This window comes from Ichthyophthirius multifiliis (assembly GCF_000220395.1).
Source record: "Ichthyophthirius multifiliis unplaced genomic scaffold scaff_1120509250885, whole genome shotgun sequence".
NCBI lineage: Eukaryota > Ciliophora > Oligohymenophorea > Hymenostomatida > Ichthyophthirius > Ichthyophthirius multifiliis.
Genome location: NW_004086406.1, coordinates 98478 through 123480, shown reverse-complemented (window position 1 = coordinate 123480; position 25003 = coordinate 98478). Strand labels below are relative to the sequence as shown.

The 25003-nt window shown below is 16.1% G+C and overlaps 7 protein-coding genes across 7 annotated transcripts, besides 38 other annotated features; 2 read left to right on the top strand and 5 right to left on the bottom strand. All coding sequences in view use genetic code 6, as the record gives it.

Annotated features, from left to right (window-relative positions):
* Nucleotides 1-14: part of a microsatellite that runs on past the window's edge.
* Nucleotides 15-1163: 1149 nt separating this feature from the next.
* Nucleotides 1164-1206: a microsatellite.
* Nucleotides 1207-1277: 71 nt separating this feature from the next.
* Nucleotides 1278-1332: a microsatellite.
* Nucleotides 1333-1434: 102 nt separating this feature from the next.
* Nucleotides 1435-1489: a microsatellite.
* Nucleotides 1435-1517: a microsatellite.
* A 328-nt stretch (nucleotides 1518-1845) lies between these two features.
* Nucleotides 1846-1893: a microsatellite.
* Nucleotides 1846-1938: a microsatellite.
* Nucleotides 1939-1951: 13 nt separating this feature from the next.
* Nucleotides 1952-1999: a microsatellite.
* Nucleotides 1953-2000: a microsatellite.
* IMG5_107500 (hypothetical protein) lies at nucleotides 1982-4915 on the bottom strand (the record flags this gene model as incomplete). Its single annotated transcript, XM_004034968.1, has 4 exons — nucleotides 1982-2049; nucleotides 2100-2406; nucleotides 2457-4032; nucleotides 4077-4915. The coding sequence occupies 4 exons, from the start codon at nucleotides 4913-4915 to the stop codon at nucleotides 1982-1984; spliced, it is 2790 nt and encodes a 929-aa protein (XP_004035016.1).
* Nucleotides 4238-4272: a microsatellite.
* A 190-nt stretch (nucleotides 4916-5105) lies between the features above and the next one.
* IMG5_107490 (hypothetical protein) lies at nucleotides 5106-6367 on the bottom strand (the record flags this gene model as incomplete). Its single annotated transcript, XM_004034967.1, has 1 exon — nucleotides 5106-6367. Exon 1 carries the CDS (start codon nucleotides 6363-6365, stop codon nucleotides 5106-5108), a length of 1260 nt encoding a protein of 419 aa, XP_004035015.1. The 5' UTR covers nucleotides 6366-6367.
* Nucleotides 6099-6140: a microsatellite.
* Nucleotides 6099-6151: a microsatellite.
* Nucleotides 6368-6477: 110 nt separating the features above from the next.
* Nucleotides 6478-6529: a microsatellite.
* Nucleotides 6529-6560: a microsatellite.
* A 105-nt stretch (nucleotides 6561-6665) lies between these two features.
* IMG5_107480 (phosphoethanolamine n-, putative) lies at nucleotides 6666-9171 on the bottom strand (the record flags this gene model as incomplete). Its single annotated transcript, XM_004034966.1, has 2 exons — nucleotides 6666-8578; nucleotides 8628-9171. 2 exons carry the CDS (start codon nucleotides 9169-9171, stop codon nucleotides 6666-6668), a joined length of 2457 nt encoding a protein of 818 aa, XP_004035014.1.
* Nucleotides 9172-9551: 380 nt separating this feature from the next.
* Nucleotides 9552-9615: a microsatellite.
* Nucleotides 9616-9667: 52 nt separating this feature from the next.
* Nucleotides 9668-9734: a microsatellite.
* A 1101-nt stretch (nucleotides 9735-10835) lies between these two features.
* Nucleotides 10836-12197, top strand: IMG5_107470 (hypothetical protein; the record flags this gene model as incomplete). Its single annotated transcript, XM_004034965.1, has 2 exons — nucleotides 10836-11340; nucleotides 11393-12197. The coding sequence occupies 2 exons, from the start codon at nucleotides 10836-10838 to the stop codon at nucleotides 11731-11733; spliced, it is 846 nt and encodes a 281-aa protein (XP_004035013.1). The 3' UTR covers nucleotides 11734-12197.
* Nucleotides 11202-11231: a microsatellite.
* Nucleotides 11502-11555: a microsatellite.
* A 189-nt stretch (nucleotides 12198-12386) lies between the features above and the next one.
* On the bottom strand, nucleotides 12387-13952 carry IMG5_107460 (hypothetical protein). The gene is made up of 4 exons (XM_004034964.1): nucleotides 13606-13952; nucleotides 13018-13549; nucleotides 12815-12967; nucleotides 12387-12757 (listed from the first exon to the last, which is right to left on the bottom strand). The coding sequence occupies exons 2-4, from the start codon at nucleotides 13293-13295 to the stop codon at nucleotides 12424-12426; spliced, it is 765 nt and encodes a 254-aa protein (XP_004035012.1). The 5' UTR covers nucleotides 13296-13549; nucleotides 13606-13952; the 3' UTR covers nucleotides 12387-12423.
* Nucleotides 13126-13152: a microsatellite.
* A 664-nt stretch (nucleotides 13953-14616) lies between the features above and the next one.
* Nucleotides 14617-14674: a microsatellite.
* Nucleotides 14675-14746: 72 nt separating this feature from the next.
* On the top strand, nucleotides 14747-15443 carry IMG5_107450 (hypothetical protein; the record flags this gene model as incomplete). Its single annotated transcript, XM_004034963.1, has 2 exons — nucleotides 14747-15084; nucleotides 15141-15443. Coding segments are annotated over 2 exons (639 nt in total), but the record flags the coding sequence as incomplete, so codon positions are not given.
* Nucleotides 15362-15444: a microsatellite.
* An 86-nt stretch (nucleotides 15445-15530) lies between these two features.
* Nucleotides 15531-15704: a microsatellite.
* Nucleotides 15564-15610: a microsatellite.
* Nucleotides 15584-15650: a microsatellite.
* Nucleotides 15594-15707: a microsatellite.
* Nucleotides 15605-15657: a microsatellite.
* A 1681-nt stretch (nucleotides 15708-17388) lies between the features above and the next one.
* Nucleotides 17389-17424: a microsatellite.
* Nucleotides 17391-17424: a microsatellite.
* Nucleotides 17393-17430: a microsatellite.
* A 102-nt stretch (nucleotides 17431-17532) lies between these two features.
* On the bottom strand, nucleotides 17533-21359 carry IMG5_107430 (major facilitator superfamily protein, putative; the record flags this gene model as incomplete). Its single annotated transcript, XM_004034962.1, has 4 exons — nucleotides 17533-17562; nucleotides 17604-17663; nucleotides 20349-20536; nucleotides 21050-21359. The coding sequence occupies 4 exons, from the start codon at nucleotides 21357-21359 to the stop codon at nucleotides 17533-17535; spliced, it is 588 nt and encodes a 195-aa protein (XP_004035010.1).
* Nucleotides 17837-17975: a microsatellite.
* Nucleotides 17842-17975: a microsatellite.
* Nucleotides 17922-17986: a microsatellite.
* Nucleotides 21360-23000: 1641 nt separating the features above from the next.
* Nucleotides 23001-23060: a microsatellite.
* Nucleotides 23061-23092: 32 nt separating this feature from the next.
* Nucleotides 23093-23163: a microsatellite.
* A 5-nt stretch (nucleotides 23164-23168) lies between these two features.
* Nucleotides 23169-23232: a microsatellite.
* Nucleotides 23233-23466: 234 nt separating this feature from the next.
* Nucleotides 23467-23499: a microsatellite.
* Nucleotides 23500-23582: 83 nt separating this feature from the next.
* Nucleotides 23583-23692: a microsatellite.
* Nucleotides 23665-23719: a microsatellite.
* Nucleotides 23720-25003: the final 1284 nt, after the last annotated feature.

Below are 25003 nucleotides of genomic sequence, written 5' to 3'. Positions count from 1 at the left end.
ATATTTTATTTTTTCTATATCTTTACGCCAATATTTTTGTGGTTTATGTATTATTAGTAATTATTTTAGGTAAAATTTAATTTGTTTTATTTTATATATATGAAATAGAAATTTTTGTTTATAAACATTAATAATCGTACGAAGTTGGTTTATCATATAATATTGTTATTGTGTCTGAAAAATCAAATATTACAAAACCAATAAAAAATTAATATTCTCTATTCAAAGAGATCATATTTATGTTTTAATTTAGAGAAGATTTTTCACATTCTATTTAAATAAGTTGTTTTTACAAATAAATATAAATCATGATTTAATATAGATTTAGAAAATTACATTGGTTTAGTTTATTTACAAAATAAAAAAAAAATCAATAAAATAAAAGCCGTCGGTTCTATATAAATAGCTTTATTTTATTAATAATAAAAATATAAAATTATATAAACTAATAATAATGAATATATATAACATTTTTTTATAATAATGTTAATAATATTATGAATATATGTATTCAATAATTTTATTTTATTTAATTATTCATTTATTTTCAACAATTTTTTTAGCATTATAACTATTGTAACTTTCAATATTTAAAAATTTATTATAATATAACACTAATAATAAAAAAAAAAGTCAAATAATTCCTTATGCAAAATTATATGTAGAATGTCCACTAATAAATATAAAAATTTAAAATTAAATGTTTAATAAAAAAATATATTTTTTAAGCTTTTGTTGAATAATAATATTAATTATTTTCTTGTAAAAATAAAATTTAAAGATTTATAAGTTTTTAATAATTTTCATTTTAAAACAAATTGTAAAAATTATTTATTTATTTTTGAAAAAAAATAAAACAAAAAGGATGATGATAAGTGATTCTAATATTTTATAAATAATAAACTTATTAAAATGATCTATTAATATCATATATAAAATATTATTAATATAATTTTAAGAAAAGCAAAACAATACCGTATAAAAATTTAAGAAACAATAGCTTTTAAGATTAAAAATAAAATATTAAAAGTTTAAAAGAAGATCGTAAAGAATCGATAAAAAATATATATATAATATTATTATCTATTCTATTTTTCAAAAATAAAAAAGCCAAAAATTTTTTTACATTTCTAAATATAATATATTTAAAAATAGATTAAAGAATAATTTTATTTATACAAAAATGATAAATTAATTATACAAAAAGTTTAAAGAATTTAAAATAATGATAAAAATTATTGATAGGTTGATAATTAATTTAATGCATATAATAAATAAAAATTAAAATAATTAAATTTATACGAAAATTAAAATAATTAAATTTATAAGAAAGAAATAAGAATTAAATAAATCTTATGATTATGTTAAATGTAAATATAGCAAAATATCCCAAAGTATTTAAGAAAAAAAATATAAAATTAAAAAAATATCTTCATTAATATATATTCAAATAATTAAGAGATATAAAAATATATAATATTTATTCAAAAATAAAGCATATTAAATCTATTAATATTATAAATACATAAAAAAAAGATGATAATATTTGATATATGTTTTACATTATTTATAATTATTTTTTATAAATTTACAATTTTCAAAAAAAAAGAATGAAAAAAAATAGATTATTACCTTTATTTATAATAAAGTCTTAAAAATAAATACTTTATATAGAAAAAAGTTCTTTGAAGTAATATAGAGATTATAAAATTTAATTATTTAATTATTTAATTTTTTATTTTAAATAAAAAAAAAAAATTTAAAATAAATATTATAATCAAAAAGATAATATTTAATAGTTTTTTATTAAACTATTTAATTATTAATAAAAAAATATATTTTAACATATATCATATATATATATATATATATATATATATATATATATATATAAATTAAATATTTATGTTTATATATAATTATAAATTTTATATTTATTTTTTTAATTTTAATTATTAATTATTTTTGATTATTTATTTATTCATTATTAATATTTATTAGTAATAAACATAAAGACATCTTCTAAACTACTTAATGATATTCCCCAATCTTTTATATATATAGATATATAAAAAAATATTAAAAAAATAAAAATAAACCTGAAATTTAATAATATTATTTTTGCTTCTCTATTAAATAAAATAAATCGCATATAATTTTATTATATTATTATGGAACTTAAAATATATATTTATTATTAAATTCACTTAGTTTTACAGCTTTAGGAACTATATCATTAATTAAATGACTAATATTTTATTAACATATTTGATTTTTTAAGCAATTTATATATAATCGATAGCCTTATCCATATAAATTCTTAAGTCTAATTTGATTTCCAATACATCTTAAAGTTCCTTTTGTAATAATAGCAATTTTATTACATAAAACATCAGCTTCTTCCATCTTTTTTTTAATAAAAAATAACATATTTATATAATAGTAAATATAAAAACCGAATGAGTAGTTAAAACGATACCACATTCGCCTTAACATTTAAGTATTATATCCCATAAATATCTCCTATTAATTGGATCTAAGCCAGTAGATGGTTCATCAAGGAAAACAATTTGAGATTTCCCAACTAAAGAAATAGCAACTGACAATCTCCTTTTCATTCCTCCAGATAATTATTTACTTTAAAAATCTTAAAATTCTTATAAATTAAGTTTCTTTATTACTTTCTCTACTTCTTCCTTTTCTTCTTTTTTTGTTATTCCTTTGAGCCTAGCGTAAAATAAGAGATGTTCTTTAATGGTTAAATCTCCCCATAATAAATCAAATTAAGGGCAAACTCCTATATATTTATGTACTTTTTCTTTTTCATTTATTATATTTTTCCCTGCTATATAAGCAGTCCCTGATGTAGGGTTTATAATTCCAGTAAGCATAGATATAAGTGTAGTTTTTCCTGCTCCATTAGGTCCTAATAAACCAAATATTTAACCTTTTTTTACTGCGAAAGTTAACTCATTTACAGCTTTATGTGCTGCGTGTTTATACACTTTTGTTAGTTTTTTTATTATTAAAGGATATTCTTCTGAATTTACTGTGGGTGATAAGTTTTTAGCAAATTCTTATTCTTTTTGTGCATCTTCATCTTATATTTATTAGAATTAATTATCAAGAGAAACTTATTGATTTTATATATTTTATTTTCTATTGAATAATTTAAGAGATGTAAAATAGTTGAAACTGAAAATAATTCCAAATATAAAAAAAAGAAAAACAAACAAATTAATAAATTAAACAATCTTATAGTTCGTCAGAAATTTAAGAAAAGTTATCTAAACAATTTTCCAATAAACAAGAATTTGAAAGACTAAAAATGATCCTATAAAATCCTATCGGTGCATACATTCTTAATATGTAAGGAATTTTTTAAGGAAATGGATATATAGCTATATTTAATACTGTTGATATTAAACAAATAAATATTGATAGTAAATATCCTATTATTGTCGCAGTACTTGCTGATTTTATAAATGATGCGAAAAATACTGATATTCCTATTTAGGCTAAACCCCATGAAAACAATATTAATGACTTTTTTTCATTTTTTTTTATTAGTTTAAAATAAATATTTTTTATTTGTTACTAATAATGAGAAACTTGTATTTACAAAAAATTTAATTATAAAACTAAATAACCAAAAAATAAAAGAAAGAAAATGTCAAAAATGTCATTAATAAAAAAAAGAGGAAATTTATTGTCCAATAATATTTCATTTTTAATCCATTCATCTTCATCATATTTAACAATTTTTCTTCTTTTTCTAAAACAATTAAATACATAAATATTGGACATAATAAGCTTAATGCTAATGGATATAATGTTCCTCCCACTATCGTTATTAATTATTAAGCTAAAGGTTTTTAAAATTCTCCTTTTGGTAAGTATTAAATTCCTGATATTAACCATACATTTGGATATAATTTTTATATATATGCTTTTGTTACTAAATCTATAAGACTTATTTGCCCTTCAGTAATTCTCATATTGATTTATTCTTTAAATTAGTCATTATAATAACTATTATTTAATTTAAATAAAAATTAATTAATAATTATTATTACATCATTTTTGTAATTCCATTATTTCTATGATAATTAGGGTAACGTAAATCGTTTATTTCTATAATACAATTTAATATTTATTCTGAAGCTTCGTAAAAAGTAATTCCACCATCAGGAATTAAATATTAATAATCTTTTTTTTAAATATATTTAATTTAATATTTTATATTTATTTTTTTTACATTTATTTTATTTAAATGTTTAATATTCAATTTCATTTAATTATTATATATAATCTTTTAATTAATTGTTAATATCTTAGGTATTCTAATTACATAAATAATATATATTTTATTAGGTAAATATGTATTATAAAATATTACAATATTTTTAAAAAAAGGTGAATTTATTGTTATATTTTCATCTATTTAAGCTTTATAAGCACATCCTTATTATTAGAATACATTAGATAGTAAACCTTTATTAGTTTAAAATTGGTTTCCGGTGTTACTTCCAACAAAATCTTTAGTATATTAAGTTGCGTTTTAATCAAATGATATTTAATACCATTCTATACAATCATCTATATTTACTTTTGAATAAAGAGATGAAAGTGATGGTATATTAAATAAAAAAGGATAATCTAATTATTTTACAATTTCTTTTTATCCACTAATAAACGAAATCATATAAATAAAAATTAAGCATAAAAGTGGAGTAAATATCTAAAAAAAAAAATTAAGAAAAATAAAAAAAATTAATACCTAACAAATATTAGTTCCTATTTACTTAACTTAAAATGTTATATTCTTTAAAAAAAGTGCTCTTAATTAAGAAATTGCTTCGTTTATTTTATTTTATTAATTTGTTTATACTTAATTTTATTATATCTATAACATTTATTAGTTGAATAGAATAATAATTATATTTAGTTTTTAATTTTTTTATAATTGATATTTTTAATTATTTAATTTTTTTTTTTATAAAAAATAATAAATAATTGAATAAAAATTCATAAAAAAAAACAAATTAGTTATTATTGAATAGAAAACTTTATAAAAATAATAATTATAATATCCAAATAAAAATTCATTTATTCAATATTAATTTTAAAGTTTTAGTTTTTTTATTCCATTTTGGTATACTTTTTTCAATATTAATCTTACTTGGAAGATTAATTTCTAACTTGTATGTAAAAAGTATTTCAAGCTTAACTATAAGTTCTGATATATCAAGCGCAATATCTCCAAAATCATCAACTTTAGGTAGTAGAATTTGAATAAGAATACTTTGGGCATCTTCTTTTAAAACATATGAAGGTTTTTCGATTTAATTATTTTATTTATTTACAATAGTTTTATTGATATTAGGATCATCTTACGAAGTAATAGAATTATTTGAAATTTCTTCAATCAAAATTTTTTTATTGCTTTTCTATGAAATAGAAACATTTTATTTATCAACTATTTTGAGTCCTTCTAGTATTTGTTCTTTTTAAGGTTAATCTTATTATTATTTATAAATTATCTCTTCTTTTTATTTTTGAATTTACTTTTCTATTTCTTATTCTTTATCAACTTCTAGGTCTAAAAAAATTAAAGGAATATCGTTTTTTCCGTTTTATAATTTAAATTTTTTCTTCTTATGCTTTACTATTGATAATTTTTCAATTTTATAATAAAGAATATCCTCATAGTCTTAGAAATTATAATTATTTAGTAATGGATTTACTTTAAATAAAATTTCTTATTGCATTTTTTCTATTATAAAATTTATTAATTAATCTCCTAAAGCAATTTAAGAACCCATAAATTTGCAAAAAGTATCATTCATAACAAAATTATAAAAATAAATTTTATTTCCTAAGGAATTACTTTTTCTTTCTTCTGGCTTTTGAACTGAATATGGAATTATTTTCATTTAATAAATACTTTTCGATAATTCTTTTATTTCATTACCATTTTCATTTAATGGTGCTTTTACCCTTTCCGAAGCCATTAAATTTATGTATATTTTAACTTCTTTATCAAATTTTTTTTTTATTTCTTCTAATTTTGGTATTTATGTTTATTTATTTATACCTTTTATTTTCTTTTTAATTTATTTAATTTTTTTTAATTTTTTAGTTTTTTTTACTTCTAAAACTGGATTTTAATCTTCTTCTTTTTTTAATTTTTATTAATCTAATTTCGCTTACATTTTTAATAATAAAATTGGTTCAACTTTAACTTTTAATTTTTCCATTTTTGCTTCTTTTTCTTATTTTAAATTTTCAAAGCCTTTTTTTACGTTTGTATTAACGAAACTCTTATAGCCTTCTGGATTATTTTCACTCATTTCATCAAGCATTTTCCATATGTTTTCAGCTTATTTTAATTCTTCATTATTTAAATTTCCTAAATTTGATTTTAAAGAACTGAATAAATCTTTTCCTATTTAATCCATATTTATACTTTTAAAATTTTTATATATATTTACTTTTTTATATTTTTAATAATAATTTCTATTTTTATTATATATAAATATTTCTTATAATAAATATTTTTAAAATTATTATCTATATGTTTAAATACAAAGTTTAATTAAATATTTTAAATAATAAATAAAAAATTAAATATATTTTCTATTATTAGAAATTATTATTTCATTTCATTTTACTTATTTTTCTTCATCTAGTTATTAATAATTATTATAAGAGATATATTTTTTATTTAAAAAATTAATAACATTAATTATTAATAAGTTTGAAATAATAACAAACATATTAGTTTAAAAAATACTATTAGCATAATTACATATAATGTTATTCATTTATACATTATAAGATTCATTTATAGTACCATCTAAGTAATAAATTTAATACAATATAAAATCAATAATAATTCCTAAAGAATATTTAAAAAAAATCTTTAAATATTAATTGTAAAAATAAGATTAATTATTTTATTAAGAAATATTAGCTTAACACTCTTACAATTATATCTATTATTCTTTTTTTATATTAAACATTAAAGGAATTACAATATTAACATTAAATAAATAAAATTGCCAAATTAAACATTTAATAATATCAAAATTAGATAGAATTTCATTAAAAATAATATTTTATTTATTCATATAATATTACCCTAAAAAATAAAGGCAAATAAAAATAAATGTATTATTTTTAATATGAAAAAAAGAGAATATAAAAATTAATAGAGAAACCGTTAAAAAATAATCAAGAAATAAATTTGTTTCATCGAAATCTAAAGAGTAAATTAAATACAAATTCAAGTATAAAAATAAAATTAATATTAATATTACGTTAGAGCTATAATTTTTTTTTAAAATTTTTTTTATTATTAATAATACTTAAATTATAGCAAGAAACACATTACAAATATAATTTTAAATTAAAAATTAAGCATATACTTAGATTAAAATCATATAATAGAACCAAAATCTATTTTTAATTTTTAAAATCAATTAAAGCTATTTATTAAAAATTAATAGAATTATAAAATATACTAAAAAAATTAAAAATAAAGCATTAAGTTAAATAATAGCAAAATAATTAAAAATTATGAGTTTAGAAATAAAAAACAAAAATGAGAAAATCATAAAAAGATTTTATTTTATTTAGTTTATTACAAAAACTCTGTTTTTTTCATTAATTAAAAGATTAAAAATAATTTTTAAAGTTAAAATTCCAAAAATTATAATTATAAAATATAAAAATTCATTTTTATATTCTTTATTATCTAAACTCCATTTATTATAAAGAAAATAAAATAAGAATCCAATAGAAATTATAAAAAAGCTCAAATCAAAAATAATTTAAATAAACTTTTAATTTTATAAAAGTAAAAGATCTTTATTAAAAATAATTAAAATATTAATAAAAAGGCTTAAAACAGATAAAATTAAAGCGAGGTTTAGCATTTTTATATTAAACGGTTAAATAAATTGATTTATACTTTAATTTATTTCTTTTTATAATTCTATTATATTTTTTAAATTCCCAACATTTTTTTTTAGTTATTAATGTTTGTGCATTATTAACTCATAATTATCTATTTTACCTTAAGCATTTTACAAAGTTTTTATTAAAACAATTTATTATTGTAAAACTCTCCAATTATCTTCTAAAATTCTTACTTTAAATCCATCTAAATTCATTTATTTTGGATAAATTTCTAATAAAGGCCATCCTGAATTCAAAAAAGGAATTTAAAGCCCAAATAAAGTACTTATTGTACTTCCTATTTATGTATAATCGATTTCCTTAAGTTTTTCTCCATTATTAATTTCATCTAAAAATTGATTTCTTTATACAAAACCATTCTTTGTGTAAGCAAAAAAAAATGAAGAACATACAAAATCGCCTTATTTGCATTTATAGTGACCTCCATCTTAGTTGTGAGCTACACCATGATCACTTAAAGCTATAAATAAAGTATCATTTGACATTTTATTTATTATTTCTTATGTTTTATTATTCACAAATTATATTTATTTTGCATAATTTTATTAATGTATTCCAAGAGTATGTCCTTCTACATCAACATTTTCTAAATGAACTTTTTTAATTTTAAATTAAATAAATAATATATAAAAATTTAAAAATACAGAAAATCATATCAAATTTATCATCTACAATAAGTTTTTTTATTTTTAATAATGCTTCTTCGTTTTCTTAGTCATTAGCTTAACCTTCGTGATCTTTATTAATATATTAATCATTTTAAAATACTTTTGGAAAAGGAACATACCACCATTAGTTTAAGAATGAATAATTTTCTTTAATATTTTATGAATTTTTTATTTAATATAATAGATTATCTTCTTATCTTACTTCAGATTAATTATTTTACAATATTCCCCATTATAAATGAGGTAATCCAATACCTAACATATATGATATTACTCTAGAACTAGTTAAAGGTGCTGTATCAACATTCATTCTTAAAAGCAAAGAATTTTATGGCTATTATGTTGTTAATTAGGTAAATAAATTAAATTATTTTAAGTGATATCTACAATCTAGCTATGTTTATGATATCGTTAAGTTTGTATTTATATATTCATAAGGCATTCCATCAAATAATAAAAATATTAACTTTTAATATAATTTCTTTGGCGGATTTTATAATTTAGGAGACTTTTTAAACATTTTAATTTATTTTATTTGTAAAAATTACTTTTTATGTTATCCTGTAAGAGTATTTTGTTTAGGCATAATGGCAAAAACAAAATGATAATAGTAATAAAAATATTGAAATTATTTATAATAATATTATTAAATATTTGCTTTTTATCATTTTTTTAATTAATTTTTATTTTTTTATACAATTTAAATAAAAATATATATTTTTTGTAAAACTACGTCTTTAAAATAAATATTAGTTTTAAAAAATATTTTTATTATATATAATTTTAATTTTGGCGCAGTATATATTTTTACGATATCTGCATATAAATATTTTTAAATTAAATAAGAATAATACGCCACCACTTATTGAAAAGTATTTTGAGTATATTCTTTTCTTTAAGATAATAATAAAAATTAAATTTTATTAATAAAAAATATAAAATAATAATAATAATTTAAATTTATGGAATAGATTAATTAAAAATTTTAAGAATTAAATAACTAATTATTTTATTAAAAAATTTTACATTAAATTATAAAATTTAATTATTAATTTTAAAATTTTATATGAAATTTTAATATTTATTTATTTTTCTCTAACTTAATTCTAACTAGTTAGAGAAACATAAAAATTTATTATTTAAAAAATGACTTCTTATATATGATTTATAATATAAAGCAATTTAAAAAATAAATAATACTAAATAAAAAAACAAAAAACTATTTTTCATATAAACCATTAAAAAAATTAAAAGACTTTGCATAATACACTTATAAACTATATATATTATCAAATTCATCTAAATATTATATAAAAAATAAATCAAATATTTAAAAATCCTATTAAAAACATAAACAAAATTTAATAGGTTTATTTATTTTATTCACTTTTAATTTTAATTGGCGATTCTTTAGAAAATTAAACTAACTAATTCATAGATCATAATTCAAAAAAAAAATCAAATTATAAAATCTATCTTTAACATTATGTATATTTTTATTAAATATAATTATTAATTTTTATTTTTTTCCTTAAGATATTAAACATATAATGCTTTTGTAGCGGTTTGCAAAAATATAATAATAGAAAAAGGGTTATATTTCAAAAATAATATTTAATAATTAGAAGAAATTATTAATAATAAATATGCACCATTATCTTATTTTTCTTAAAGAATATTAATCTAGGTTTTATAGATTTTATCGATAATAAAAAAAAGAAAATTATTATTATGAAAAATAATAAGAAATTAATTTTGCGAAATTAAAATGCAACACGAAGTAGAGTGAAAATTGTGCTGTTTTTCATTAATAGTTCATGATAATATAAAAAAATGATTAGAATTTATTTTTTAATATTGACACATTATGGGTAAATAACAGCTGAATATTTAAAATTTTTGGTCCTTTTACTTATTTAACTGATTAAATGATTGTATGTACTTAAGACATTGCTCAAGTTAGAATTAATAATTTTTTTTAAAAAAAAGGATAAATTAAAAAAAGTGAAAGTATAAAATAATTTATTAAATTAATATTTAAAAATATGATTTTCTCTTTTGATAAAAAGAATAAAAGCTTAAATAATAAAAAATTAAAAATGGAAAGAATTTTTTGTTTATTCATCTAATAGAAGTCCAAAATCTCGAGCATAAGTCAACTATTATGTTTTATATGTATTAATTATGGTATTACATATAATTTTTTTATTTGGAAACTGTAGTTCATACTATTCTTGGTTTTATTTATGGAATTAGCTATTATTAATATTTGTACAAATATTAAGCATATTAATTATTTAATAAAATTAAAATATGTTAATTTATTATATTTTTCAATTGAATTTAATTTATTATTACAAATAATTTGTTTACCTTTATTTATTTTAAATAATAAATATATACTTTATTATAATAAAAAATTAATAAATATTTATATTTATTTTATTATGTTTATTATTATTATTTTTATATAAAAGATATTTTATTAAAAACTATTTAATAATTTCTTTATAGTAAAAAAAAAAGATTTATTTTAATAATTTAATATATATTATATTATATTAAATTAAATTATATTAATAATTTGAAAAAAATGGGATTATTAATTATAGTGGTTATAGTTTTACTTTTTCGTTATATTTATAATTGGTTTACAAAATCTTTTACTAAGATAAACTTTTTAAATAAAGTATTTTTTTTATTTTATTTTTTTAAATATAAAAAATAAACAATTTAAAAAGACTATATGGATAATGGATATATCTTCGAATTTAGGAATTTAACTTTTTAAAGAGTTTTAAAAAACAAATGCAAATTTAATATTATCGTCACAAAACTTAGAAGAAGTAAAAATATTTAAAATAAAAGTCATAAATAAATTATAAAAAATAGTTAAATAAATATAAAGTTTTAAGTGAAAATTCTGATAAAATAACAATATTACCTTTAAATTTGTCCGAACCAAAAAAAATAATTGAATAAACAAAAAACTTTATTCAAGAATTAGAAAAGAAAAATAAGAAAATAGACATTGTAATCTAAAATTCCGAAAAGCAAATTAATTAAAGCTTCTAAAGCATGACTTTATAAAACCATGAAGAAATAACGAATTGGAATTATCATACTCCTGTTGCTCATACCAAATCTGTTTTACCTCATTTTATAAAAAATAAATCAGGTTAATTTGTTATAATAAATAATGTCTTTGGGTAAGTTTCTCCTGGAAATTTTTCAAGTTTTGTAGGATCTAAGCATGGTTTAACTGGATTTTTCGATAGCTTGAGAGCAGAAGTTAAAGATAATAATATTAAAGTAACACAGATAATTAATGGATAATTAGAACTGAATTCTTAAGAAAATAATAATTAAAATAATGAAAGCTACAATGGTTTAATTTAAAAATGTCTTTTAAGTATTTATAGAGAAGAAAAAGAAAGAATTGTTTCTAATGATTGGAAACATGAAGTACTTATTTTAATGCGAAATATTACACCTGGTTTAATTTATAAATACTTTAATTAACAATACAGACAATTATAAGGATAATAAAAAAAAAAAAATTGAATTAACAAATATATTTTTTTTAATTTTAAAAATATTTATTTTTATTTAAGAATTACAAATTAATTTTACTTTTTTTAAGAAAAAAATTTTTTTTTATTTAAAAAAAAAAATTAAACATAATATATTTTTTTCTTTTTTCTATATTCATTCATTTGTTTTTTTTTAAGTTTCTTTTTGTTTTTATTATTCCAATTTAATAAGATTTTTTTCATTTTTTTTAGCAAAAAGTAATTATTTCAAACTTCCAGCTATTTATATAGTCATAAAAACATAAGTTACTATTGATTAAAAGAATGTGAAGTTAGGATTTCCTGTAGTAGAGTAAAACCAAAGCTTAGTTAGCATTAATGTTAATACTAACAAAAAGCTACTTCCAATAATCTTAATTTAATAATATATTTATATAATTTATAATATTAATAAATAATTACATGAACTATGTAATATGGAGTTCTTTAAACATAATCAAAAGCAGTAAAAAGTAATATTGCTATATAGAAAAGTTCATATATAGTAACATATTGAAAATGGAAATATCCTATCTATTATAATATATAAAAATAATAATTTCTATGGTTTAAATTATATATGTTCTTTACATATAAGCTTATGCTACTAATAAATCCATATAGATTATCATTAAATTTGTTTTCTATTATAGCTTTTTTAAATATTTGGTATAAAGGGATTATATAAGATAAAGGAAGCATGAAAAACGTTGTGTGGTAGAATAGTTAGTAATTATTGAACATCTTTTTATTTAAATTAAAAAATAGTATTTTAAATAATATAAAAATGTTACACCCGAAAATAAAGCCCATATTAAGCCTATTGTAGGTTAAAACAATTTACTTGAATATTAACCAATATGTGCTTTGAATAGAAAATTCTATTAAATATTTTTTAAATTTTTTGTTTTTTTTGTTTTGTTTTTTTTACAAATGATTTAGTTAAATAAAAAGATTAAAAAACCAAAACGAAGAAAACAAGAAAACTTAAAAGAATATATTAAATTGGTTATTTTATATTTATATTTTAAAGTGGAGATATGCAAAGAATAGGAATGGAAAGCATAAGCATTATTGGATTTAAATATAATGCTAATCCATATAAAAATATTCCAATAATATACTTTCTTTAAGCAAAAAAATATAATGAGGTTAATCCTGAACAAAATTCAAAAATACTCGTCCATCTTGTATAAACTGCAAAAAACTAATAAATATTAATATATGTGTATAAAATAATAATAATTTATTTACAGACAAAGGATTAATCATATAAATAGTTTTAAATATGAGCTATTGAAATTTGATTTATTCCTAATTTTTTTCCTAAACATTTTTATTTAGAATTAGAAATTAATATTGCTTATTTATAAAAAATTTACATGACTATGTTAAAAATGATAACTTGAAATAACTTCTCCTATTATTAAATCACAAAATAAAAATAAAGCTGTTATAGCTCCTTTTATGTTTCGCAAATAGTAAAATAAATAAACTAAAAGAGGTTTCTTTTTTTTTATTTTAATCTTAAATTATTTTATTTTATTACTTAAAAAATAAAATCTATTTAATAGGGATCCTAATTCTTATCAATAAAAAAATGAGCCTCATTTACCCTTTCATAATCTGTAAATTTAGTTTAGAAAAAAGGAATTTCTACTATTATAGTATCGAAGTTTGTGTCTTGGATCCAATATAAAATTCCTATTTTTACAAGGATGACTAATATATTTTTAAAAGAGATTAAATTCATAAAAATGCTTTTTTAAATCATAATATCTTTTTTATTAATATATTTTTATTTGTATATCTTAAATTGTATAAATATTATTATATGCTAATTTGTTTTTAATATATTATTTTTAAATATATAATTAATTATAAAATAATTATATATAATGTTTTTATAAACTAAATAACTATTTATATATTGATTAATGAAATAAACATATTTGCATTAATTATTTTTTTATTTATTAATTAATAATTAATATATTATATTTATGACCCAATTATAATGCATAAATATATTATTTTTTATTTAAAAATATTATAATTAATAGTGAAATATTACTTGTATTTTTATTATTATATAGTTAATATATACAATTATCTCAATTAAAAATTAAATTCTTTAAAATTAAAAATATAAAACAATTAAAACTAAATCAAGGGTTAGTATTATTTTTTAATTTTTTTATTAATGTAAATCAATAAAAGTTCATTCTTTATTTTCAGAACATCTAATTAATTATTTTTCATAATTAAAATTTATAATAAAAAAAATCATATTAATCACTTTTAATATTAATTATAATAGAAAAATTTTTCTATATTATTATAAGAAAAAATCAATATTTTAATATAATAAAATTAATCAATTATTAGAAATAAATAATAACAATAATAATAATAATAAAAATAATAATAATAATACAATAATAATAATAAAAAAATGAATAGACTATTTGGAACGAAAAAAGAAGAGCCTAAACCCGAAGTTCAAGCACCTCCTCCTGAATAAGAACCGGTTAAAGAAGAAAAAATTATTGATTTAAGTGAACAATCTAAAAAAGTAAATAAAAAATGAAAAAAAAAAAATATATTTAATAAAAAAGATGGAAAATAAAATAAAAGAATTAGATTAAACAATAAAAGATTTAGAAAAAGAAATTGCAGAACTTTATAAAAAGGCTAAATCTTCAAAAGGAGCATCAAATAAAATGTACATGTAGAGATGTATGAATTTGATGAAGAAAAAAAAGCTTTATGATTAATAAATTTAGAATTATTTAAGTTAACAGTTTACTTTAGACTAAGTCGCTTTTACAAAAGAAAATATATAAAATACTTTAGATATGGTAATATTTATTTATAATATAAAGTGATAATATTATTTTGTTTGTTTATTTTAAAGGGAGTAGCTATGAAATAAGCAACTTAATAACAAAAATTATTATTTGATTAAGTAAATTTAGATGAATTAGAAGATATTAGAGATGATATGGAAGATATGTAGTATGAAACTGATTACATGAATGAAATGCTTAATAGAAATTATGATATTGGAGTTGATGAATATGAGCTAGATGAAGAATTTTAATAATTAGATAATGAATTATTTTAAGAGCAAATCGCATAATAAAATTTAAATAAAAATAATTAATAAATTAATCAAAATTTAAATGAAAATAGTTAATTATAAAAAAATATTAATTGAATATTATATTATTTTATAAATATATTGTAATTAAAAATTTTAATTTGTTTAAAATAACCTTAAAATAAATATTTTTTAATTAATTTAATAAATAAAATATATATAAAAATAAATATGAAGATATATATATAAATATATATATATAAATATATATAAAATATAATATAAAAATATAAAAAAAATAAAAAAAAAAAAAAAAATATAAAATATAAAATATAAAATATTAAATAAGAATTATAAAATAAAAATTATAAAATATAAAATTTTTGTATCTAAAAAGTAAATCTTAAAATTTGGATTATATTTTTTAAACCTTTTTTATTTTTGTAAATATTAATCAATTTTTACTTGTAAAATTTAATTTTTCATTTTTATTTAAATATACAAATTAATAAGATTACATTTTAAATTCTAACATAAAAAATTATTAAGAAGTTAAATATTATTAAAAAATTTTCAAAATATAACATGAGAATAAGCAATTTCTAATAAAATTATTTAGACAAATATTATTTATTTTTAAAATTTTGTTGAATAATTCCTTTTATTTATTCTTTATTTTAAAAGATCAATATTAATAATCTATAAATAATATAATTATTTTCAATAGAAAATATTAAAATTATATTTCATTTATATTTTCCGGATAAATTTTCAATGCAAAGGTAATAAAAATAATATTTTCTTTTATTTTATTTTTAATATAAAAAAAATTTTATATTTTTAATATATAAAATAAAAAAGAATTATATATAAGTTTTATTTTATGTGAAATAAATAACAAATAAATATTAATTTATATAGATTTTTTTTTTAAAAAAAAAAATAATCAATTAAAAAAAAACACCATTTTCACTTTTACTCAACTTTTTTTTTTCTGATATTTATGTTTTTTGGCAAAAAAATAAAGAAAGAAAAAATATATATGTAATTGACTTATAATTAAAAAAAAATAAACAATAAATATAATTAATAGCATTTATATGTATTTAATATTTTTTAGTATTTTTATTCTTCTTATATAAAAAATCAAAATTGCTATTATTTTTATTTATTATCAATGTTTTTTAATATATTTTCATATCTTACTTACAATTAAGAATGAAAATCATGTTTGATAATGCTGTTATTTAAAGATAGTCCTGAAGAATTATGTCTTTTTTATATTTTATCCATATTATTAATTAGTCTACTATAACTTTCTCCCAATATGCTTTCATTAGTGTATTTTTTATTATGATTTTTGAATTCGCTTTCATTTTCTATATGACTTTCATATTTATGTATATGTTTATTTAAAATTTAATTAATTTTGAATTAATTAACCATTTATTATTTATTTAAAGCTATTTTTTCTGAAATGGATATATTATTAATATTATTATTTGTTTTATACAAATTTTGAGTTTTACTTTCTTTTTAAATATGAATAGTTGTTAATTATTTAGGAATTTTATAAGGCACGGAAAAATAACTGTTGTAATTATCATTTGTATTATTACTTGTAGTTAAAATAGAATTAGTATTTTAATAATGTTAAAAGTTTTTATTTTTATTTTTATTTATTTCATTATTTTTCATTAATTTAACTCTTTTTGAAACTATTCCCATATTTCCATCTACAACACCTAATTATTTAACACTATAACTGCATTGTATAATATTTTAAGTATCATTTTGTATTTATTAATATTTTTTTTAATATAAATTTTGCATATTTTCATAACCTAATTATTATAAAGAATCTAAATAATTTTTTCTTGAAACTTATAGTTTTTATGTATAATGCATATATTAATATGGATTGTAAAATTTCTAACTAAGAGTATATTAATGACTTTTACTATTTTTATTATTAGTTAGCTTTTATTATGAAGCCTGTATTTTATATTTTTAACCTTCTTAAATATCAAAAAATATACCAGGATTTGAAAAATTTTTCAAAATTTTTTTATTTTTTTATTTTTTATTTTCTTATTTTATTTTTGGCAACATATTTGTTTTTTATTATATATGTATAATTTATTAATAATTAATAATATAATTATATTGTTATATTATATTTATTTTATTTAATATAAAAAAGTTTTCATTAAAAAATATTTTATGAGATTAGATTCTAAATTTATAAAATAATTAAATAAAATAATAGTGTATTACCTTATCCACTATATGTAAAGAGTTTCTATCAATTTCATGCCTTTCAATATTAGGCTTTTACTTTATAAATTATTTATAAAATAAATAAAAAATTTAATAATAATATAAAGAAATACTTAATAAACTTTATAATTTTCTTTAGTAATTGGTGATTAATTTTAAATTTCTGAATTTTAAAATACTTATTCTTCTTCTAAAATAATATCAATATATTAAGAAGAATTAATAATTAAATTAATATTATTATTATTGTTATGATTATTATTATTATTATTATTTTGATTATTATTATGATTATTATGATTATTATTATGATTAATATTATTATTATTTTATTTATTCATATTATTTTATTTATCATTATCATTATTAATTTTAATTTTTTTTTTTTTTTTTTTTTATTAACTTAAATTATCGCCAATTTAATTAATTGTTTAATCTAAATTCTGTTATTATTAAGAATCATTTTGATTTGATTAAGAATTATATAAAATTTTATATTAAACAATAAGATTATATTAATAAACTACATATTTATCGTTGTCTATTATTTATATTTAATATTATCCTAAATGTTATTATTTTGAAGGCGTTCCATAAAAAATAATACTATTTTCATAAAGGTCATATTAAAGCCATTCAGGGAAATTAAAAGCATTTTCTTATACTAAAATATATGAATATTTTAAATTTAATTTATTTCTTAACCAATTTAATAAAAATAAATTTTATTTTTTAACTTATTTATAACAACAAACATTATTAATATCTTTTTCAGCGGAATGAATTATTTCTCCAAGTGATTTTTTAAATCTTGTTGGCCTTTTATCTATATCAAATCCATAGAAATCAGCTTTTAATGCTTCTATTATTAAATTATAATCATATTCATTGTTTGTATTTTGTAGTTAAGGATTCATTTCAAATACTGATTTTAAAGATATTTTTAATTTTTCTTCTTTTATATTGATTTCACCAAATAAGTTTTTAATTTCTGTATTATATGATTAAGTTCTGGAAATATTTATTGCATAAGCATTATTTTTACATTTAAGAAAAGTCTAAATATAACTTTATTCATGCTCAATATAATTCTTATTTATTTTTAATTATAGAAAAAAAAAAATGTATATAAAAAATATAGAAAAATATTAAGAATTTTTTTTTACTTTATACCAATCAATATATTAGAATTTATTTTATTAATTTGTATATTTTTATAATGCATTATATATTAAAAATAATTATTTATTTTATTTCAGTAAATATTTTACTAAAAAACTATATAAAGCAAACTTTAACCTGGAATGGCTATTTATAAAATCTTATTCACTTATAAAAGGATAATTTTATGGATTATTTAAAAATACAAGAAAGCAATCTTACATTAAAGCATCAATGTCAATTTTTTATACATCGTCAGCTGAATAATATTAATAAAGAGGACTTTCCTTTATAATATCATCATTTTATTCGTTATTATTTTCTTTTTGTTTTATTATATCTTTGAATATTTTTAAAGCGCTATCATAAATATTTGGAAAAAAGTTAATTCTTTTAAAATAATTTTAATTAAGGATTAAATACTCTTATTAATAAGTAAAATAATGAGGAAAAAGCTTCACATAAATCTATCTCCTAAAAAAGAATAAAACTATCAAAAACAAAAAGGGTATACAAACGCCTACAGTAACTTTTATAATATATATTTTTGGAAGCTAACTAAACTTTATTTATAAAAATTACTCTACTTCTTCATATCCATCGCTTATTTTTATTAAAAAAAAAAAAGTCTTCTAGTACGCCTCCATTTTTTGAATTCCAGATATTTCCAAATCTTATTGTATAAAGTTTATCCAAGTTATTTAATCAACTTCAGTCTATATTTCTTCATTGTTAACGAATTAATTTAAAAAAACACGGAAACTAAGCTTTAAATCACTTTAATATTCAAAAGTACTTTAATTTATTTATATAGAAAATTTTTCTTCTACTGTTAATCCTTAAGGATACTTACTGTCATATTAATTTTAAATGCTCTAAATTATTTAAATTTTTTTTTTTTCTTTAATATAGCTAATTTTATCCATCTTTTCTATTATTAGTAAATTATTATTTATATCATCTTAGATATCCATTTGAATTTCACAATTAGGGTTTATTTATGATACAACAATTTCTTATTATATCAATATTTAATTAATTGAATATAAATTTCCATTGAAAAATAATGCTATTTATTCATCATTAAATACTACTTATGCCCCCTTATAATATTTTAAAATAAATTTTACATTTTCATCTTCTATACAAAATATTTATAATAATAATTTTATTTAATCTTAAAAAGTATGTATCTAATTATCTTCATATTTTAAAGACTTTATAGCTCTAAAACTTATTGCATGAAAGTAATTCCTTTATACAATAATTTATTATATAAAATCTAATATTTTCTGAGAATTTTATCCGTATATTGCGATATCTTCTTATTTCATCCAATCAAGTTTAAATTAATATACTGAATTAAAAAATTTTGACGAAAATCCTTATTCATTAATTAAACCTGTTTTTTTCTTAAAAAACAAAAAAGGGTAAAAAATTAATTTTTTATAAAAAATTTTAATAAAAAATTACTAATTAATTGTAAATTTATTAAGTTTATTTTTCATTTAAATTTAACTTATTATTTAAAAAGTCTCTAGCTTAAATCTCAACTAAAACCTAAATAAATAAAATATTAACTTTGTTTTAATTGAGAATTGACTTATCAATTTTTAAGTTTAATTTTGATTATGATTATATGAATTCTCCCCAATTTGGCAATTTTTGTCTTTAGTAATTATCATAATAATAAACTTCAGCAAACTTAACATCATTTAGACTATATAAAGGTATAAATAGCAAACTAACTTTTTCTCCAATATAAATATCTATTTAATTTTAAGGATTTATTAAATTAGTTTAAAATATTTTATCAACATTTGAATTATTCCTATAAACCTAAACATGGATTTTAATAATTTATTTGCTTAAACAAACTCTAAATCCTGCAGGTTAAATAAAAGCAATATATAAATTATCTGGATGTGCAACTACTGCAAAAGAATTCTAATCTCCAAACTACAAAGATTACTCTTTATTAAAATCCTATATATTAACTAATGAGATTTAACCTGTTTCCATCTAACTAACAATTAGATAATTATAATTTAAATTGTATTGATAGAATTTGATAGCCCATCCATCCACATTTATTCTATAAATATTTCTAATATTTTGATTTTCCCTATCTGAAAAATCAATAATAGTAATTCCATCACATCCATCTGCTATATAAACGAAATTATAAGATTTACTTTTTTAATCATTTAAAAACCTTTTATCGAATCTCAAATATTCACTACCAATCAAATTAATAAATTATTTAACAATTATTTTTTTACTTTGTTTCTCTATTTCAAAATAGCCGACTCCGGTTTCTCTAACTGCATAAAATCCAAAGGACAATTCATCATCAAAAATTATACTTTCAACTCCATTTTATTAAAAAATCTCATCATATTATGCATAAATCTTTATATCATTAAGATTACTTATATCGATTATATAAAATCCATAAAAGCCATTTGCACAACCCAAAAAGTTTTCTGAAGAATCACTAGTAATATCATCACAATCGTTTTATGCATTGTTAAGATTAAATTCTCCTATTAAACGAGGATTTTCGAAATTATTTACATCGTAAAAACTCATTCCGAAATTCGATTAACCTAAAACTATAATTTTTCGTTTTTTTAAATAAAGAATGCCATCATGAGACTATTATTGATGACTTAAATGTTAATAAATCAATTAAGGATTTAATGGATCTTCCATATTATAAATTAATAGCCCTTAATTGCCGCTTGAAACTGCAACATATTTTCCATCTTCATTTATTTAGATACTCCAAGGCCATAAATCAGTAATAGTTTCAGATAGTTTACATTAATTTAAATTTTATAAATTTATAAAATTATCATTTAAATTTTTATTTACTCTTTAATAAATTTTTAAATTGCTTCCGTCTGAATGTACAAGATATTAATCATTATAAATACTAATTAAATAATTGGAAAGCCCTAAAGATTATATATGTTGAATTCTTGAAGGTTTTTTAGCCGTTTATTCACTGCTAATATCAAAACTAAAAACTCCATTTGTTCTTATACAAATAAAAATAGTATCTTCACTTTAATTTATATGTAAGAAATTATAAAAATAATAATAGTTTTTATTTGCATCTTTAATTAATAATTCTTGCTCAGTCAGATTTTAGAAATTAACTATGCTATAAATATTTTCATTTTATAAAAATCTTAAATCGAAAATTTTAAAGCCTAATTCTTTTGAAATAGTGTATAATAATGGAATTTTTTTCAAAATCAAACATTGTTATACTTATTGAGCTAATTCTTATAATTTTCGAACAAATATAGGTTTTTTAATGTTTTTTATTGAATAAATTAATAAAGTTTTGTTCATACTTAAAATAGCTACATTTTTATAACTTACTATGTGTATTGTGGCTTCTAGTACTATATTTTAAATATTTTATTCTTAAGACTAAGCAATTATTTTTTAATTTATTTGATTTAATTTATTTTCTATTATTATAAGTCGACCAAAAGAACCTATTAATATATAATTTTCATCGTCACTAAGACAAAAGACATTAATTTTGATTTTTTATTAATCTATTATAATCTAATGATATAATTTAAAATGTTTTTTGTTCGTCATATGTTAATATTTATATAGATTCATAATTTTTGTTTATATAAAAATAATCTCCTTTAGTTATTGCTTCTATTATTATCTCTTTATAAATAAATTAAATTTCAAATTTTTTATCATTTACTGTCGCGGAAATTATTGATTATCCTTTAAAAACTAAAAATATTGTTTCAGGATACATTGAATTTGTAAGTATTTAAGATAAAAAACTTCCGTATTATTATATACTTATATTTTAAATGGCTTAAGGGTTATAAATTTCCAAAAGTGCTTATGTGTTTTTATAAAATAAAAATAAAATATATAATATTATTATTAGTTTCATTTTTTTTTCAATTTATATATAATAAATTTTTTTCTAAGAAATGTATATACTATTAAAAAAAAAAAAAAAAAAAATATTAAATGAATTGTTTAAAATAAAAAAAAAAAAAATCCAATCTAAATAGGAAATATAATTTAGTAGTATGAAAAAAAATATTTTTAATTGATATTAAATAGATAAAAAAAATTAAAAAATAAATGAAAAATAAATGTATAATATATGATAATTATAATATTTAAAAAATAAATAAAAAAGAAATATTTATATTTTATATATATTATAATTTATATGAATTTTATTATAAACAAATAATATATTTTTTAAAAAAATAAATTTATATTAAAAAAAAAATAAAAAAACAATAAAATATAATATATGTGTATTAATATAAATATATAAAAATATATATTATTAATTAAATTATATATATATATATATATATATTTATATATATATCTTTTTTATTTTTATATATATATAATTATATTATTAATTAATTATAATTATATTTTATATTATTTATAAAATAATAAACATTTTTATTTCTTTTTATAATAATATTTTTATTTCGATTTTTTTTTTCCTTTACATATTATTATAAATATTTTCTTTTTAAAAACTTTGCATATAACATATATTTTATAAATATTTTTTTACTTTGTATTATTATTATATAAATTACTTTTTACATTAAAATTTTATTTATATTAATATTAATTTAATTCTAAATTATTAATTATTACAATTTTTTTTTATATTATTACAATACTAAAATTAAATACTAAAAATTACTTTATACAAATAAAAAAACTGTATAAGTATTTATAAGTTTTTATTATTAAATGTTTATTAATTTATAAACTGTATTTTTTTTCTATTATTATATTATAAAATTAAATTACATTATTTTATGTTTTGATATTACATATATATTATTTTATATTCCAAATATTATTTATATTATTTATTATTTTAAAAATTATTTTTTATTAAATATGTATTTTTAATTTTATTTTTATGATAATTATAAAATATATAAATTAATTTGAATTATCTTTTATGATAATTCGTTTTAATTAGAAGTAAATATAAATTATATTAATTTTAATAAAAAAAATAAAAAAGTTATCTCTATATATATACTACTAAAATTCTAAAAATTTATAATAAAATATAATTATAAAAAAAAATAAAAAATAAATAAAAATGATAAGGTAAATTTTAAGATGCATAAATGAATAAAAATATGGATATATTTAAAAGAAGAAAATAAAGCCCAATTAGTCAGTAGATTATAAATATGAGTCTTAAACAGATGTTAATTTAGAATATAATATTACTAATACAAATAATTTAAACTAATAACTTCACTTAGGAGAAGTATAAACAAAAATAAAAAAACATATTTTATTAAATATCAAAACAATAGGATTTTTTTTTTAATCTTTATTAAGATTTAGGATCGAATTTAATTGATTGTTAAATAATATTTAGCTAAATAAAGTCTATTTAAAATATTACATATGATAAGGATAAGAAATATGTTCATGTTTATTTTGAGGAACAAAATTAAAAGCATTTTAAAAGGAAATGCAAGTAAATTTAATTTTTTATACTTAAATATTAAATAAAATACAAAGTAAATTAGAAAGCCTCTCATAAAATCTATGCGTTAAAAAGCAATAAAAAATTAATGAACTCATAACTTAAATAGATAAAATTAAGCTTTTAAAAACAAAATAGTCAGCCTAAATTAAAGAATGCCATGAAGAATCTGCATTTAGTGATTGCTCTACATAAGTTTTTATAAATGATTGCAATAAAGTTTCATAGTAGGACATCGAAACAATAATAAAGAGTTAGGGAGAATTTCCTATTTTGTATATTAAAAGAAAGAATTTTTAAAATTTAGATAGTTTTATTGACTCTATACACATTAATAAATACTTTTTAAATATTTTAGAGTTAAATTTCGATGACTTTGTATTTGAATGCTGTCGTAAAAAAGCATTAAAATAGTAATTTTATATAATTTTGTTAAATTCTGATTTTAAATATAACCTTATAAATAACTTTTAAAATAATATTAAATTAATTTATTATTTTAATATATAAATTATTAAATTCTGATTTTAAATGCAATAATATATATAAGCCTATAAAGTCTTTATATTTTATTATTAAAAAAACTATATATAATATACAAATTTAATTTTATATTTTTTTAAAAATAAATTAAAATAAAAAGATTTTTTACAAACAAATATTAACTTAAAAATTTGATAGAAATTATTAA